This window comes from Bubalus bubalis, chromosome 2 (assembly GCF_019923935.1).
Source record: "Bubalus bubalis isolate 160015118507 breed Murrah chromosome 2, NDDB_SH_1, whole genome shotgun sequence".
Lineage (NCBI taxonomy): Eukaryota > Metazoa > Chordata > Mammalia > Artiodactyla > Bovidae > Bubalus > Bubalus bubalis.
In genome coordinates, this window is record NC_059158.1 from 9,190,107 (window position 1) to 9,204,895 (window position 14,789).

The window sequence follows — 14,789 nt, forward strand, 5'->3', positions numbered from 1 at the left end:
GGAAAAACCACAGCCTTGACTAGACGGACCTTTGTTGACAAAGTAACGTCTCTGCTTTTCAATATGTTGTCTATGTTGGTCATAACTTTTCTTCCAAGGAGCAAGCATCTTTTAATTTCATGGCTGCAGTAACTATCTGCAGTGATTTTGGAGCCTCCAAAAATAAAGTCTCACTGTTTCCATCGTTTCCCCATCTATTTCCCATGAAGTGATGGGACCAGATGCCATGATCTTGGTTTTCTGAATGCTGAGTTTTAAGCCAACTTTTTCACTCACCTCTTTCACTTTCATCTAGAAGCTCTTTAGTTCTTCTTCACTTTCTGCCATAAGGGTGGTGTCATCCGTATATCTGAGGTTCTTGGTATTTCTACCGGCAATCTTGATTCCAGCTTGTGCTTCATCCAGCCCAGCATTTCTCATGATGTACTCTGCATATAAATTAAATAAGCAGGGTGACAATACACAGCCTTGACATACTCCTTTTCCTATTTGGAACCAGTCTATTGTTCCATGTCCAGTTCTAACTGTTCCTTCTTGATCTACATACAGATTTCTCAGGAGGCAGGGCAGGTGGTCTGGTATTCCCATCTCTTTAAGAATTGTCCACAGTTTGCTGTGATCCACACAGTCAAAGGCTTTGGCATAGTCAATAAAGCAGAAGTAGATGTTTTTCTGGAACTCTCTTGCTTTTTCGATGATCTAACGGATGTTGGCAATTTGATCTCTGGGTTTCTCTGCCTTTTCTAAATCCAGCTGAAACATCTGGAAGTTCTCGGTTCACATATTGTTGAAGCCTGGCTTGGAGAATTTTGAGCATTACTTTGCTAGCGTGTGAGATGAGTGCCATTGTGTGGTAGTTTGAGCATTCTTTGGGATTGGAATTAAAACTGACTTTCTCCAATCCTGTGGCCACTGCTGAGTTTTCCAAATTTGATGACATATTAAGTGCAGTACTTTCACAGCATCCTCTTTCAGGATTTGAAATAGCTCAACTGGAATTCCATCACCTCCATTAGCTTTGTTTGCAGTGATGGTTCTTAAGGCCCACTTGACTTCGCATCCGAGGATGTCTGGCTCTAGGTCAGTGATCACACCATCATGGTTATCTGGGTCATGAACATCTTTTTTGGATAGTTCTTCTGTGTATTCTTGCTACCTCTTCTTCTATCTTCTGCTTCTGTTAGGTCCATACCATTTCTGCCTTTTATTGTGCCCATCTTTGCATGAAATGACATCATAAAGCCTTTGAATAAATATGCCACATAAATTCAAGATAAATCATTACTATAACTAGTATAGTTTAATTCAAGTTTACGATTGTCATCCTGGGGCCACCCTTAGCTCCTAGAAGCCTATCTCCAGTTTCTGTGCTTGTGCGCTAATTGTCCCCCTCCACCCACAGTTCATATGCTGAAGCCCTCATCCCCAAAGGCAGGGCCTTTAGGACATGATTAAGGTTAAATGGGGTCACAAGGTGAGGCCCTAATACAATAGGGCTGGTGTCCTTACAGGAAAATGAAGAACACAGGAATTAGCATGCTCTCTGTCAAAAAGCAGAGACGTTATTCTGCCAACAAGATCCATCTAGTCAAACCTACGGTTTTTCTAGCAGTCATGTATGGATGTGAGAGTTGGACAATAAAGAAAGCTGAGTGCCAAAGAATTGATGGTTTTGAACTGTGGTGTTGGAGAAGACTCTTGAGAGTCCCTTGGACTGCAAGGAGATCCAGCCAGTCCATCCTAAAGGAGATCAGTCCTGGGTGTTCTTTGGAAGGACTGATGCTAAAGCTGAAACTCCAATACTTTGGCCACCTCACACGAAGAGTTGACTCATTGGAAAAGACCCTGATGCTGGGAAAGACTGAAAGCAGGAGGAGAAGGGGACCACAGAGGATGAGATGCTTGGATGGCATCACTGACTCCATGGACATGCGTTTGAGTAAGCTCCAGGAGTCGGTGATGGACAGGGAGGCCTGGCATGCTGCAGTCCATGGGGTTGCAAAGAGTTGGACAGGACTGAGTGACTGAACTGAGCTGTCTCTCTCTGCCATGCAAAGACATAGCAAGAAGATGGCCACCTGCAAGCCAGGGGATGACACTTCACCAGGAACAAAATCAGCCAGCACCTTGGTCTTGGACTTCCCAGCCTCCACAACTGTGAGAATGTAAACTGTTGTTTAAGCCACTCAGTCTGTGGTGTTTCAAGGCAGCCCTGGCTGACAACAAGCCCCCTTCATCTCAGAACCACCACCAACTGGTCAAATCCTTTCCTTTGCCAACAACTAAAACTTGGTCACAAAATACCCTACCTTTACGAGAACAAAAACCTCCAATTTTCACTGATGAAATGACCTTACATTTCAATGCCATTCTATATTCATTAATACATTTAGACTTTGGGGCAAGAACAAACAAAGGCATGGAGAAAACATGGAGGAAAGAGCAGCGGAAGGGCCTTCAGTCAACTAGGACACCCAGACTCTCTCAGACATCTCTCCCGGCACTTGTCTCCTCCTCTGCCAGAGGCGGGAAATGGGATGGTTACGCATTTCCCCAAATGTTCTCCACAGAACATGGGCCCTTGAGGTCTCCATGATAAAAAGGGTACCAGAGTTGAACCGATTTGTGAAGTGGCAACAATGAATTTAAGGCTTTAAGTTTTGCTCTAAAGAAAAACATCTTTACTTATTCTGGCTTCACTAAACCTAAAGAAACTGTTTTGCAAATAAACAAATGGGACCTAATTAACCTTAAAAGCTTCTGCACATCAAAGGAAACTATTAGCAAGGTGAAAAGACAGCCTTCAGAATGGGAGAAGATAATAGCAAATGAAGCAACAGACAAACAACTAATCTCGAGAATATACAAGCAACTTCTACAGCTCAACTCCAGAAAAATAAATGACCCAATCAAAAAATGGGCCAAAGAACTAAATAGACATTTCTCCAAAGAAGACATACAGATGGCTAACAAACACATGAAAAGATGCTCAACATCACTCATTATCAGAGAAATGCAAATCAAAACCACTATGAGGTACCATTTCACACCAGTCAGAATGGCTGCGATCCAAAAGTCTACAAGCAATAAATGCTGGAGACGGTGTGGAGAAAAGGGAACCCTCTTACACTGTTGGTGGGAATGCAAACTAGTACAGCCACTATGGAGAACAGTGTGGAGATTCCTTAAAAAACTGGAAATAGACATGCCTTATGATCCAGCAATCCCACTGCTGGGCATACACACTGAGAAAACCAGAAGGGAAAGAGACACGTGTACCCCAATGTTCATCGCAGCACTGTTTATAATAGCCAGGACATGGAAGCAACCTAGATGTCCATCAGCAGATGAATGGATAAGAAAGCTGTGGTACATATACACAATGGAGTATTATTCAGCCATTAAAAAGAATACATTTGAATCAGTTCTAATGAGGTGGATGAAACTGGAGCCTATTATACAGAGTGAAGTAAGCCAGAAAGAAAAACACCAATACAGTATACTAATGCATATATATGGAATTTAGAAAGATGGTAACAATAACCCTGTGTACGAGACAGCAAAACAGACACTGATGTATAGAACAGTCTTATGGACTCTGTGGGAGAGGGAGAGGGTGGGATGATTTGGGAGAATGGCATTGAAACATGTAAAATATCATGTATGAAATGAGTTGCCAGTCCAGGTTCGATGCACGATACTGGATGCTTGGGGCTGGTGCACTGGGACGACCCAGAGGGATGGAATGGGGAGGGAGGAGGGAGAAGGGTTCAGGATCGGGAACACACGTATACCTGTGGCGGATTCATTTTGATATTTGGCAAATCTAATACAGTTATGTTAAGTTTAAAAATAAAATAAAATTAAAAAAAAAAAAAAAAAGAAACTGTTTTGCAGCACAAGCTCCAGAGTCAAAGTTCCCAGGTGTGAATCTCGAGTGAACTGGCTGGGTGAGCCTCAGTAACTTACTTGCTCTTCCTGTGCCTCACTTTTTCCACCCGAAGAATGGGAAGAGTAACACCCATGTCACACAGTTGTAATGATGAATAAACAAATTAATATACATAAAACACTCACAGTACATAGCACATACTAAGCTATTGTAAGTGTTAGCTAGTATATTTAATCATGGAGCTCTTTTTGCTGCAAACAGCTACAGATCCAGTATTCTAAAGAACATTCTGGGAAACACAATTGGATGAGCTTGGTGCCAGTTTAATGTTAGAACCAGAACTCCAACACAGCATGGCAGCTCTAAATCTCCAGTGCATTAACCTCAGGAACAAAGAAGATGGGACATCCCTGGTGGTCCAGAGGTTAAGAATCGCTTTCCAATGCAAGGAATGTGGGTTTGATCCCTGGTCGGTGAACTAAGATCCCACAAGCCACAGGGCAACTAAACCCATGCACCATAACTAAAGAATAAGGAAGACTTAACCTCTTGAGAGTCCCTTGGACTGCAAGGAGATCCAACCAGTCCATCCTAAAGGAGATCAGTCCTGAGTGTTCACTGGAAGGATTGATGTTAAAGCTGAAACTCCAGTATTTTGGCCACCTGATTCGAAGAGCTGACTCACTGGAAAAGACCCTGATGCTGGGAAAGATTGAAGGCAGGAGAAGAAGGGGACGACAGAGGATGAGATGCTTGGATGGCATCACCGACTCAATGGACATGAGTTTGAGTAAACTCCGGGAGTTGGTGATGGTCAGGGAGGCCTGGCGTGCTGCAGTCCATGGGGTTGCAAAGAGTCGGACACAACTGAGTGACTAAACTGAACTGAACCTAATAAAGTAAGCCAGGAAAAAAGAGTTGATGAGCAGCCCAACAGGCCTTGGCGCTCAGTTGCAAAGTATTACTGTCCATCTCACATGAATCCACAGGCATTATTGGTTAATAAGACACACTATTTCCCAGCAGAAATAAACACTACAGGCACTGCCACCTAAAAGGCACCCTTGCTGCTGCTGCTGCTAAGTCGCTTCAGTCGTGTCTGACTCTGTGAGGCCCCACAGACGGCAGCCCATCAGGCTCCACCATCCCTGGGACTCTCCAGGCAAGAACACTGGGGTGGGTTGCCATTTCCTTCTCCGATGCATGAAAGTGAAAAGTGAAAGTGAAGTCGCTCAGTCGTGTCCAACTCTTAGCAACCCCATGGACTGCAGCCTACCAGGCTCCTCCGTCCATGGGATTTTTCCAGGCAAGAGTACTTAGAAGGCATTTATTTCGCTGGATACTAGAAACACTAAGATTTAAGAAATGCTCTGGGAAAAACTGCGATCTTTTTCACAAATTCTCTATATTTTAACTGCACAGTGACCTATTAGAAATTAAGTGTACAAAGACGGCCAAGATACACAACAGAAAAGGCACCGTGCAGTCAGTGGTCTCTAGCATGGCATGCATTCCCTCACTACCTCCTCATTACATAATCAGACTTGGTTCTAAGGATTTTTCAAGTCCTGAAAATACAGTACATTGTGGAAAGAAAACAAGGTCTATAATCCAGCCTAACTTCAAAAGGCTTCTACAAACCTGAGCTCTGCCATTTACAGGCTACAAAAGCCTCAGGAAAATTATTTAGCCTCAGTCTTTTTCCCCCATCGGTAAAATTGGAATATTAATACTTGCCTCACAAGGGAATTTCAGGATTTTTTTTTTTTTTTTTGAAGAAAGAAAAGGAGGGTGGTACTAGATGGGTATTTTTGGTGTTAACAGTCTCAGAGATAACAGGAAAAAAAAAGGATCCTTGGCTCAGAAGGGATGCTGCCAGTCACTTCAGGCACCTAATATACTTTTTCTTTCACAAGAAACTGAGCAAGGTCATTTTTTCCTTCTCTCTCAGCCATCCTCATTGGAAGTTATTTGTGCTTCAACAAAGTAAACACTCTCAAAGCAAACACTTCCTTTTTTGACTCTGATAGCACTCATTAGGAAGTGATACCTCTGCAGCTGGAAGTCACAGAATAACAAATCAAGAGCTCAACCCTAAGAGTTAATTAACTCAATATTCTTATTTACAGATGCAAAAAAAAAAAAAAAGAGAGAGAGAGAGAGGCCTACTGGTGTCTTCAAGGTGACCCAGTTGACAGTAAAGCTCAGACTAGTTCTCCTTTCTCCCAGCTCAGTGCTCTTCCCATAACTTGTTTCAAGGAAACAAGTCTGCCTGTCTCTTCTAACGCCCCTATATCAGGGGTCCCCAACCTCCAGGCCGTGGACCCATACCTCCTGTCAGATCAGCGGCGGCATCAGATTAGAAATAAAGCGCACAATAAAAGTAACGTACCCGAATCATCAAGAGGCCAGCCTCCTACCCCAGTCTGTGGAAAGAACCATGAAACTAGTCCCTGGTCCCAAAAAGGCTGGGAACTGCTGCCCTGATGCTCTCAGAGTGACGCTCAGGGCTCTGTGCTGAAGTCACCTTCTTCCAGAGTTTTCAGAGTGAGTGGGGATTCAGGCTCTGAGGTTAGTGCCCAGTAAACATCCTAAAAAAATTCTTTTTCTGACTGATAAGATACCAATGACCCCATCAATTCGACATTTTTGAAGATAAAAGTTCCCAACTCTTGGGAATCATACCGAGTAACACCTTCCAGACCAACGCACGGTACATGGATGGGAGAGGGAACCTCTGACTGAAAGTACAAAGTTTCTCGATATCTGGAGGAAGGAAAAAAAAAAAAAATTAGATGCTTTTCATGCTGATCATGATACGTAAAAACGCATTTTATCTTTTAAAACTGAAATTAGAGTAAAGACATCTCTTCGGAGGAAGGTTGCTGAATAGTCAGCAAATCCAGAAAAGGCAACACTAGACTGATTTCCAGCCCAGGTGTTCCAACTAGCTATTCAAAAACAATCAGTGTTTCACAGCGGAGGAGATGTATTTTGCATACTTATTACTACATTCACCATAACCTCAGTGGTATTTACTATTTATAGAACTTACTTCATTTATGCACACTGCAAGCTTGTTGGGCAGTTATTGTTTTAAAGATGCAGAAACTGAAGCTCAGACCAGATTAAGGGACAGGACTGAGTTAACATCACTGGCAAGGAGCACAGCCAGCCTGCAAACTCCCATATTCACCAATTAACCACATTCAACCACATCTTGGACCTCAATTCCCCTACTTGTCAAGTGAGAATTGTAATACTTAAAAAGCACAGACTGAATAGTGAGGATCAAAGATCAGGTGGGAAATGTTTTTGAAACTTTAAAAACACTATGCATTTAAACTACTATTTTTAACTATGGTTCAGTTTATCCTACTTTAATTAGACACATTAAAGACCTTATTATGATTGGCTTAGTAGAAATAAAAATGTTAATCCATCATGCAGTCTCAGTATTTCCATAAAAGAAAATTACGGCAAGAGTTGCTACAAATTTACCCAAAAGCTAGGATGACACCTATAAAAATTAAGAAAATATATGGGTCTAATAAGAGAAAAAATATTACTAACTTAAGAGGACTTTCAAAAAGGTCTGACTCCGACTCAGTCAAGTATAAACTTGAAAAGTCCTTAGCTCCTCCCAAAATATACCATTCTCCTATCATTCTATTACTAAAATAAATATACATATATATATATATATATACACACACACATACAGCAGGTAACATACCTTTGGAAATTTTAACTTTTTAAGTCTTTCTTAAATTTGGTACAATATTGCTTCTGTTTTTTTTTTTTTTTTTTTTAAACGTTTTGGTTTTTTGGCCACAAGGCACATGGAATCCTAACCCCTGCAAACTACAGATCAAACCCACAACCGGTGCATTGGAAGGCAAAATCTTAAGCACTGGACTACCATGCAAGCCACCGGGGAAGCCAACAAAAGGCGAGGGACTCAAGTCCTTGGACATTTTTTAAGTGAATACTTCAGAACATCTGGGATGACTGAGAACCAATAGGTTTAACTTATAAAACTCACCTAGACGGTCATCTTTTAGGAGAATTTCTAATGATTTCTTCTCTTCAACTCCACGAAAACCCACTTTTTCATAATATACTGAACGAAAGTTTCTCTGGGAGTCCTCAGTCATGTTTCATTCTTGGAGAGACAGAATAGGGAGTAAAAAAAAGTGAGCCTAGAAACAAAAAATAAGAATTGAGAAAAATTCCATGATTTTCTCCAACTCTTCCATGAATCTGATACACTATGATAAATGGTCTGCCCTTGCATAGGACCCAATATTAAACCTTCCTGTTTACACAACCCTAATATGACCTCACCTATGCATCTTGGCCCAAAACCAAGATATGAAACAGAAGTCCCCCGAGCTGCTCAAATAGATGGTACAAGGTTCATGCCTTAGCATTCCTACATGACTTAGGAGAGAACCTAGCACAATGGTATATTCTGCAGCCATTAAACATGTTCAAAGAAAAAAGTGAAATAGGAAGACAGACAAAATGTCACACAAAGTGTACTACCAAATATACACAATTGGTTTATGTTTTAAAAATAGTATGTACTTAAAAAAATTAAACTATTCTGAAATGTTAACAGTGGTTATCTTCAGGCAGCAGGATTCCAGATGATTTTAATTTTCTTTGGCTTAGCCGTGTTTTCTAAAATGGGTGTTTTGTAAAACAAGAATCTAAGTTATAAAAAGAGTAAAAAAAAAAAAAAAAGGAAAAACCTAAGTTCCTTACTCACTTTTCTTTTAAACACAATTCTATCAAATGTAACTGTCAAAATTCAAAACCCACAACAGATTAAGCATCAAATTATAAACCAGAAGAGGGGCAGGAATGTAGCCTGGTTGACACGCGATTCCACAGTTAGAGACAAAATAACTTAAAATCTGACATTAGAACTAAAAAAGTCCAGGGGTCTCCAGGTTTTTCCACAATAACCTTCAGTCGATTGAAGTCATCAAGAAATGGTCAAATTAGGTTTGTGTTTTAAGAACAGAGTGGATGTAACAGTTTTCAAAACGTGTAACACTGCACGACCCAAATGCTTAAAGCACTGGCGCAAAAATATAACCCTCAGGTTTTTAGAAATTTTGAGATGTGGCCAGGGGAGCGTTGAATTGCTAGACAGCCAAGTTCTTCCTTACTGACAAGATACCCACTGAGTCGCCTGGGGCACAGTAAAAAATAGAATTCGTTTAAATTGGGCTTCCCAGGAGGCGCTAGTGGTTATTCAAAAAAACTAAACAAACCAACCAACCCGCCTGCCAATGCAGATATAAGCGACGAAGGTTCGATCCCTGGGTCGGGAAGCTCCCCTGCAGAGGGAAACAGCAACCCACTCCAGTGTTCTTGCCTGGAGAATCACCTGGCAGGCGACAGGCCACAGGGTCGCACAGAATCGGACAAGGCTGAAGCAACTTGGCATGCGCGCAAGTTGAGGAAGTCTAAATGGTTCTGAGCTTTTATTATCAAATGAATGTTTTTTAAGAGCAGAATTCCAAAGCATTAAAACGCTATACGAGGTGGGATTTATTTAAAAGCAGCATCCAAACAGCTGCAAGGCGATCCGGTGCCTGCCATTTAAGGACCCCCATCCTCCGACTGCAATGCAACAGCAAACGCGTCCTCCGGGACGAAATAATTTTTAAGTTTCCTTCCCGCCCAGGAGCGCCCACCTGACAGGAGATGAAAGAAACACACCCTAGGCCAAGACCCCGGGTCCCACTCTCCCTAACATGCTTCACCTCTAGGAGTAGAAAACCACACCCGGGTTGAGACTTAAGAGGTCCGGGGAGGCCGCGGAACCCAAGCCTGGCCGCTGAGTGGCCGGCAGGCAAGCGGCGACCTGAGGGGGCCGGCCCCGATGGGCCGAGCGGAGGGAGACGTCAGGAACTCCTGCGTCTGAGAGACAAAACCCCCAACCCCCGCAGCCGCCGCCGCCGCCGGGCGTGACGTCACCTCGACGTCAGGGGGCGGTGCCGAGAGTGCGCGTGAGCCGAGGTCGCCGCCGCCGCTCCGGACGTGACGTTACCTCGGCGTCAGGGGGCGGTGCCGAGGGCGCGCATGCGCCGAGAGCACCGCGCCGCTCCTCCTACGCCTTAGGGCAGTAGCCTGCGCCCTAGACCCGGAAAAGAGCAGGTGCAAGTCCGACTAATAGCTCAAGCCCCTCGCCCGCTACACCGTTCCCCGCCCCGGCACCCCCCTGCTCCCCCAACTCATTTCTAGTCCGGAGAATCTGTCGTCTACCTTCCTCCCGCTGTGCCAGTCGGTGCGTGCCGGGGATGCTTCTTTCCAACCCTGCGCTGGAGGTGATCGCAGAGCCCCAGGATGGTGCCCCTTAATGTGTCTGCAGCGGCAGACCCCTGCCTTGTTGTCACTTCCTTCTTCCCTGTATCTGGAAATAAAATGACCCACCAAATGAGACGTGCAAAGCAGCTTCCTGAGAATTTGCTGTACAAGAGAGTCGTCCCCACTGCTGCTTCTCTTTTGGCAGAAACACAAAGGCAGGAGGGGAAAGGCTGATAGTGGGAAAAGGGGAAGGCTCCAGGTGCGCTCTCGTCGGAAGCTGTAGGCACGGGGGAGCTGCAAGTAGATGAGAAGCCGGGCCTCCTGTGTGATCCCCCGTTAGCCATGCCTGGCTTTCCCTAAATAAGTGTTAGTCGCTCAGTCGTGCTCAACTCTTTGCGACCCCATGGACTGCAGCCCACCAGGCTCCTCTGTCCATGAGATTTTCCAGGCAAGGATACTGGAGTGGGTTGCCATTTCCTTCTCCAGGGGCTCTCCCCAACCCAGGGATCAAACCCGGGTCTCCTGTACTGCAGGCAGATTCTTTACCGACCAGCTTTCCCTGTTTAGTACTAAATTGAAAGCAAGGATACAGATTAGGGAAGCTGTAAGTTATTAATCAAGTCCAGGTCAGTTGTTAACAGTAGTTATTGTTAAGCTTCCTGGCTTGTAAGGAAAGCTACCAGTTAGGCTGACTTCCTAGGTTTGTTGTAGTTAAGGGGCTGGTTTTTCTAGGCAGATGTGGGTTCCTTCTGCTTTTATATATGGTGGACCACGGTCTGTATATTCTGGCTCTCAGATAAAACACTATAAAAGTGAATTATATGAAAAATGAAGGTAACAAACGAGGTAAACTAACGCCAACGTTTTAGACTCCACAGACAAAATTACTCTTTAATATAGCTATTAAAGTTCATAAACACTTTCTCTGCTTACCTTGTCACAGTCCAGCACTGGTTTACGGGACACCCCTGTAAGCAGCACCCGCTGAGTGGGTTTTTTAACTGTTTGGGTTTGAGAGGAACTGTTACTGAGCCAGGTTTGTTTTGCTCAATACTCAGCAAGCCAAACGCTGAGACACCAAGGTGTGCAGCTGGGAGAGGGAGCACCAGTCTCAAACTGCTTCCCTGAAAGCAAGAGGCTTGGGGTGCCTAGGGGCTAAAAAATAGAGGCAAGGTGGACTGAGACGTGGGGAACGTAGGGAAAGGTGATTGGGAAAAGGTGTGGGACGGTTATTCTGCCCAGGTATAATTAAGCTATAAGCCTTTGCACGTTCAAAAGATCACAGGGCAGACACTCACACATTCCCAGTTGGAGGGTCGGTGGTCCCATCCAATCTTAACCACCTCAGCTTGAAGTAGACACAGCTGACTCCAAGTTCCTACAAAACAACTCGGGCAAACATCTTACTGTTAGAACACAAGTCCGTGTGCCCAACAGTACACAGTGAGGCCAGACAATATAGAAATCGTAGTGTTTGAAGCAGAGAAAGGTTTATTGCAGGGGCATGCAAAGACACAGGTGGCTCATACCTTAAAAAGCGCTTTTAGAGGGAAGGTGAGGGAGGGACGCGGCTCGTTGTGGAAAACTTCTTAGTGTAGGATCCTTTGTTCCTGCAGTTGTCCAAGCAGGTCAGGTCTCGATGTTCCTGTAAACCTCTATCAGGTAGGTAACAAAAGTTATCCTGTCCTACAACTTTTTATCTAAAGGTATAACACTTTTAAAGGTAACAAGACCCGTAAGTAAAGCAGCATCATTACCCTGCATTTTTCTTGTTCAAGGTCCCAAGGCTCCACTTTCGCCCTCTGAAGTCCAGGTCCTGGCTAACAGGAGGGGGTCCCAGCGCGGTTGTGTACCCTGCCTGGGAGCATTTGTCTAGCACCCAGTCTGGGTCCTCCTGCCAGTCCCCAGGCTTAGCTAAGGGGGAAGCTTTCAGCTGATTGTGCCCCCATGACGAGGTCCCCAGGCCCTGCCCAGCCGTCATCTCTGAGGGAGCCAGGTGCCCAGCACCCAGCCGGCCCTCAGACTCCTCAGGACCCCTAAACAGGGGACCTGGTCCTGTGGACTGAGACTCAGGGTGACCGCTGCCCCAGGGACCACCGCAATACTGACGGCTGGCAGAGCGGAACCTCTAACAGCCGCGCACTGGCAGTCTTGCGCATGCACGAAGGACCACATGCCTGCCCGGCCCCAATAGGTCATCATTTGGGCCACGTGATGCTCAGAGGAGGCACAGGCCTTAAAACGACCTTGAAAAGTGAAGACAGGTGAAACAGATTTGACCCATGATTTCAGTCCACCTAAAGAGGAGTCAGGCTTCCCTGGTGGCTCAGACAGTAAAGTGTCTGCCTGCAATGCAGGAGACCTGGGTTCAATCCCTGGGTTGGGAAGATCCCCTGGAGAAGGAAATGGCAACCCACTCCAGTACTCTTGCCTGGAAAATTTCATGGACTGAGGAGCCTGGTAGGCTACAGTCCATGGGGTCGCAAAGAGTTGGACACAACTGAGCGACTTCATTACTACTAAAGAGGAGTCAGTCCCATGAAGGGAGCTGCTTCCCTAAGAGCCCAAATATGTACACAGCAGAACACACAGGGGCCAACCTCTAGAGGTGGTTTGGTCGCTAAGTCATGCCTGACTCTTTGCAACCCCATGGACTGTAGCCCACCAGCCTCCTCTGTCCATGGGATTCTCTAGGCAAGAATACTGGAGTGGGTTGCCATTCCCTTCTCCAGGCAATCTTCCTGACCCAGGAATCAAACCCAGGTCTCCTGCATTGCAGGAAGATTCTTTACTGACAGCTAGGAGGGAAGATTAGATAAAATATTAGATTAGAAGCTCTAGAGGGCATCTTAGAAATCATCAATGCAAAAGTCAGTCCAGTTACAGGGTCAGCCAGCTTGTAGTGTAAGGGCTACACAGAACTTTAAAGAAGCGTGTGATGATTGAATGCAAACATTGATGCTCCACCCTCCACCATCACCATCTTCAGTTCTTCAGCTCTGGGGTCCTAAGCCTTGCTTAGGCAGTGCTTCTTCACATTAGCAAGTAGAAGGAGCTTTGCTCCTTCAAGTCTTAGCTTTTAAGAATTCCGTGTACTTCGTCTCAACCTTGGACCTGTCACTAACTTTTACAATCTTCTTTTTCTTACCTTTAAAATTGAGCTGACAGTGGTGATGACATCATAGAGGTATTGAAAGGATGAAATAAGAAGGTGTGTAAGATGCTTGGCACGGTGCCTGGGAATCATCTGCTATTAGTTAAATGGTGACAGAACCTGGCAGCCTTGAACGGTCTATTTGCTGTGCTGTTTGCTGATAAGCGGAATGTATGGGTTTCCCAGGTGGCGCTAGTGGTAAAGAATCCGCCTGCTGAGGCAGGAGCTGCAGGAGACGCGGGTTCAGTCCCTAGGTTGGGAAGATCCCCTAGAATAGGAAACGGCAACCCACTCCCGTCTAATTGCTTGGAAAATTTCATGGACACAGGAGCCTGGTGGGCTACAGTCCATGGGGCCTCAGTCAGACATGACTGAGCAACTGACCATATACACATACATAGGAATGAAGTCTTTTGGAGGCTATTCTCACCCGGCAGCCAGAGTGACCCTTTAAAAGCAACCATCCTCTGCTCAGTATCCTGTGCTAGTCCGCATTTGGCTCAGAGCAAAGACCAGTCTTCTCTGCATCTGCCTCCTCTTACCCTATTGAATACTGGGGACCCTACTGTGTCAGGACCTTCTCGCATTCGTTCTTCCTTGGGCAAATGCTGTGTCCCCAGAGAGCCACAGCAGCCTGTTCCCTCACCTCAATTTTGATCAAACATCCCCTCCAAAGTCCCATGCCAACCACCCTACCCCAAAATGGCAAACCCATTACCAGAATTTCAAGCTCCCCACACTCACCTCCACTCTTCCTTTCTTCTGCTGCACTGATCTTAATCTTCACAAGCAACGCAGTAAGATTTTGTGGGATTGGAAGAAGAATTTTAAAAGTCACAGGTGCACTTCGTTTAAATGGATCCCTTGCCAGCCTCACCCCTTACTGCCTTGTAACCTGACTGCCCTCTGGTGGTTAATTGTTCTTACTAAAACAATGAAAATAATTGCACAGAACAATCCAGCTTCAAGATCAAAAGGGACTTGGAGGTCAGCCTGTTCCATTCAATATGATGGGCCTGAGAGTTAAGACTTCAGGGTATGGAAGCAGCAGAAAGTGTTCAGGAACGGCATCACATCATTTTAAATTCACCTGTGGTAGGGCAGTAATTATCAGTTACCATCAACCTCAACCACCTGCCCCTTCTTTTTTTTAAGAGCTAAGGCAATGGAGACCCAGTGAGGTTACAGCTCTAAGACAACTGTCTTCATTTTGAGCAGTAACCAACATTAAGATAGTAAAAAAAAAAAGTCCATTAAAGCATGATTGGGGAACATATGAATTCAGGTAATTGACAAATCAAATTACATCTCCAAAACATCTGAAGAGGGACAAATCTGGATGGTTCTGGAGGCTCATTTTCGCCTTCATTTTGGCTATTGGGTGGAGAATTTGTTCAGCAGTTCTGAGTTAGCTAATCA

General features: G+C 44.8%; 1 protein-coding gene across 15 annotated transcripts in view; it reads right to left on the reverse strand.

Annotated features, from left to right (window-relative positions):
• TBC1D7 (TBC1 domain family member 7) overlaps positions 1-14,415 on the reverse strand; it is a 29,777-nt gene extending 15,362 nt beyond the window's left edge. Inside the window, exons 1-7 of one of the 15 annotated variants that reach the window (XM_044927261.2) lie at positions 14,115-14,412; positions 11,746-11,871; positions 11,515-11,594; positions 11,150-11,217; positions 10,175-10,322; positions 7,938-8,057; positions 6,578-6,658 (exon numbers count right to left, since the gene is read on the reverse strand). In XM_044927261.2, coding sequence (XP_044783196.1) covers positions 6,578-6,658; positions 7,938-8,049 — 193 coding nt within the window. In that variant the 5' untranslated portion in view covers positions 8,050-8,057; positions 10,175-10,322; positions 11,150-11,217; ... (1 more) ...; positions 11,746-11,871; positions 14,115-14,412. Of the gene's footprint in view, positions 1-6,577; positions 6,659-7,937; positions 8,095-9,672; positions 9,881-10,174; positions 10,323-11,149; positions 11,372-11,514; positions 11,606-11,745; positions 11,872-11,973; positions 12,144-13,364; positions 13,596-14,114 lie in introns of those variants that run through there. The other 14 variants (XM_044927248.2, XM_044927215.2, XM_044927218.2 and 11 more) reach the window with 14 other exon arrangements.
• Between the last annotated feature and the right edge of the window lie 374 nt (positions 14,416-14,789).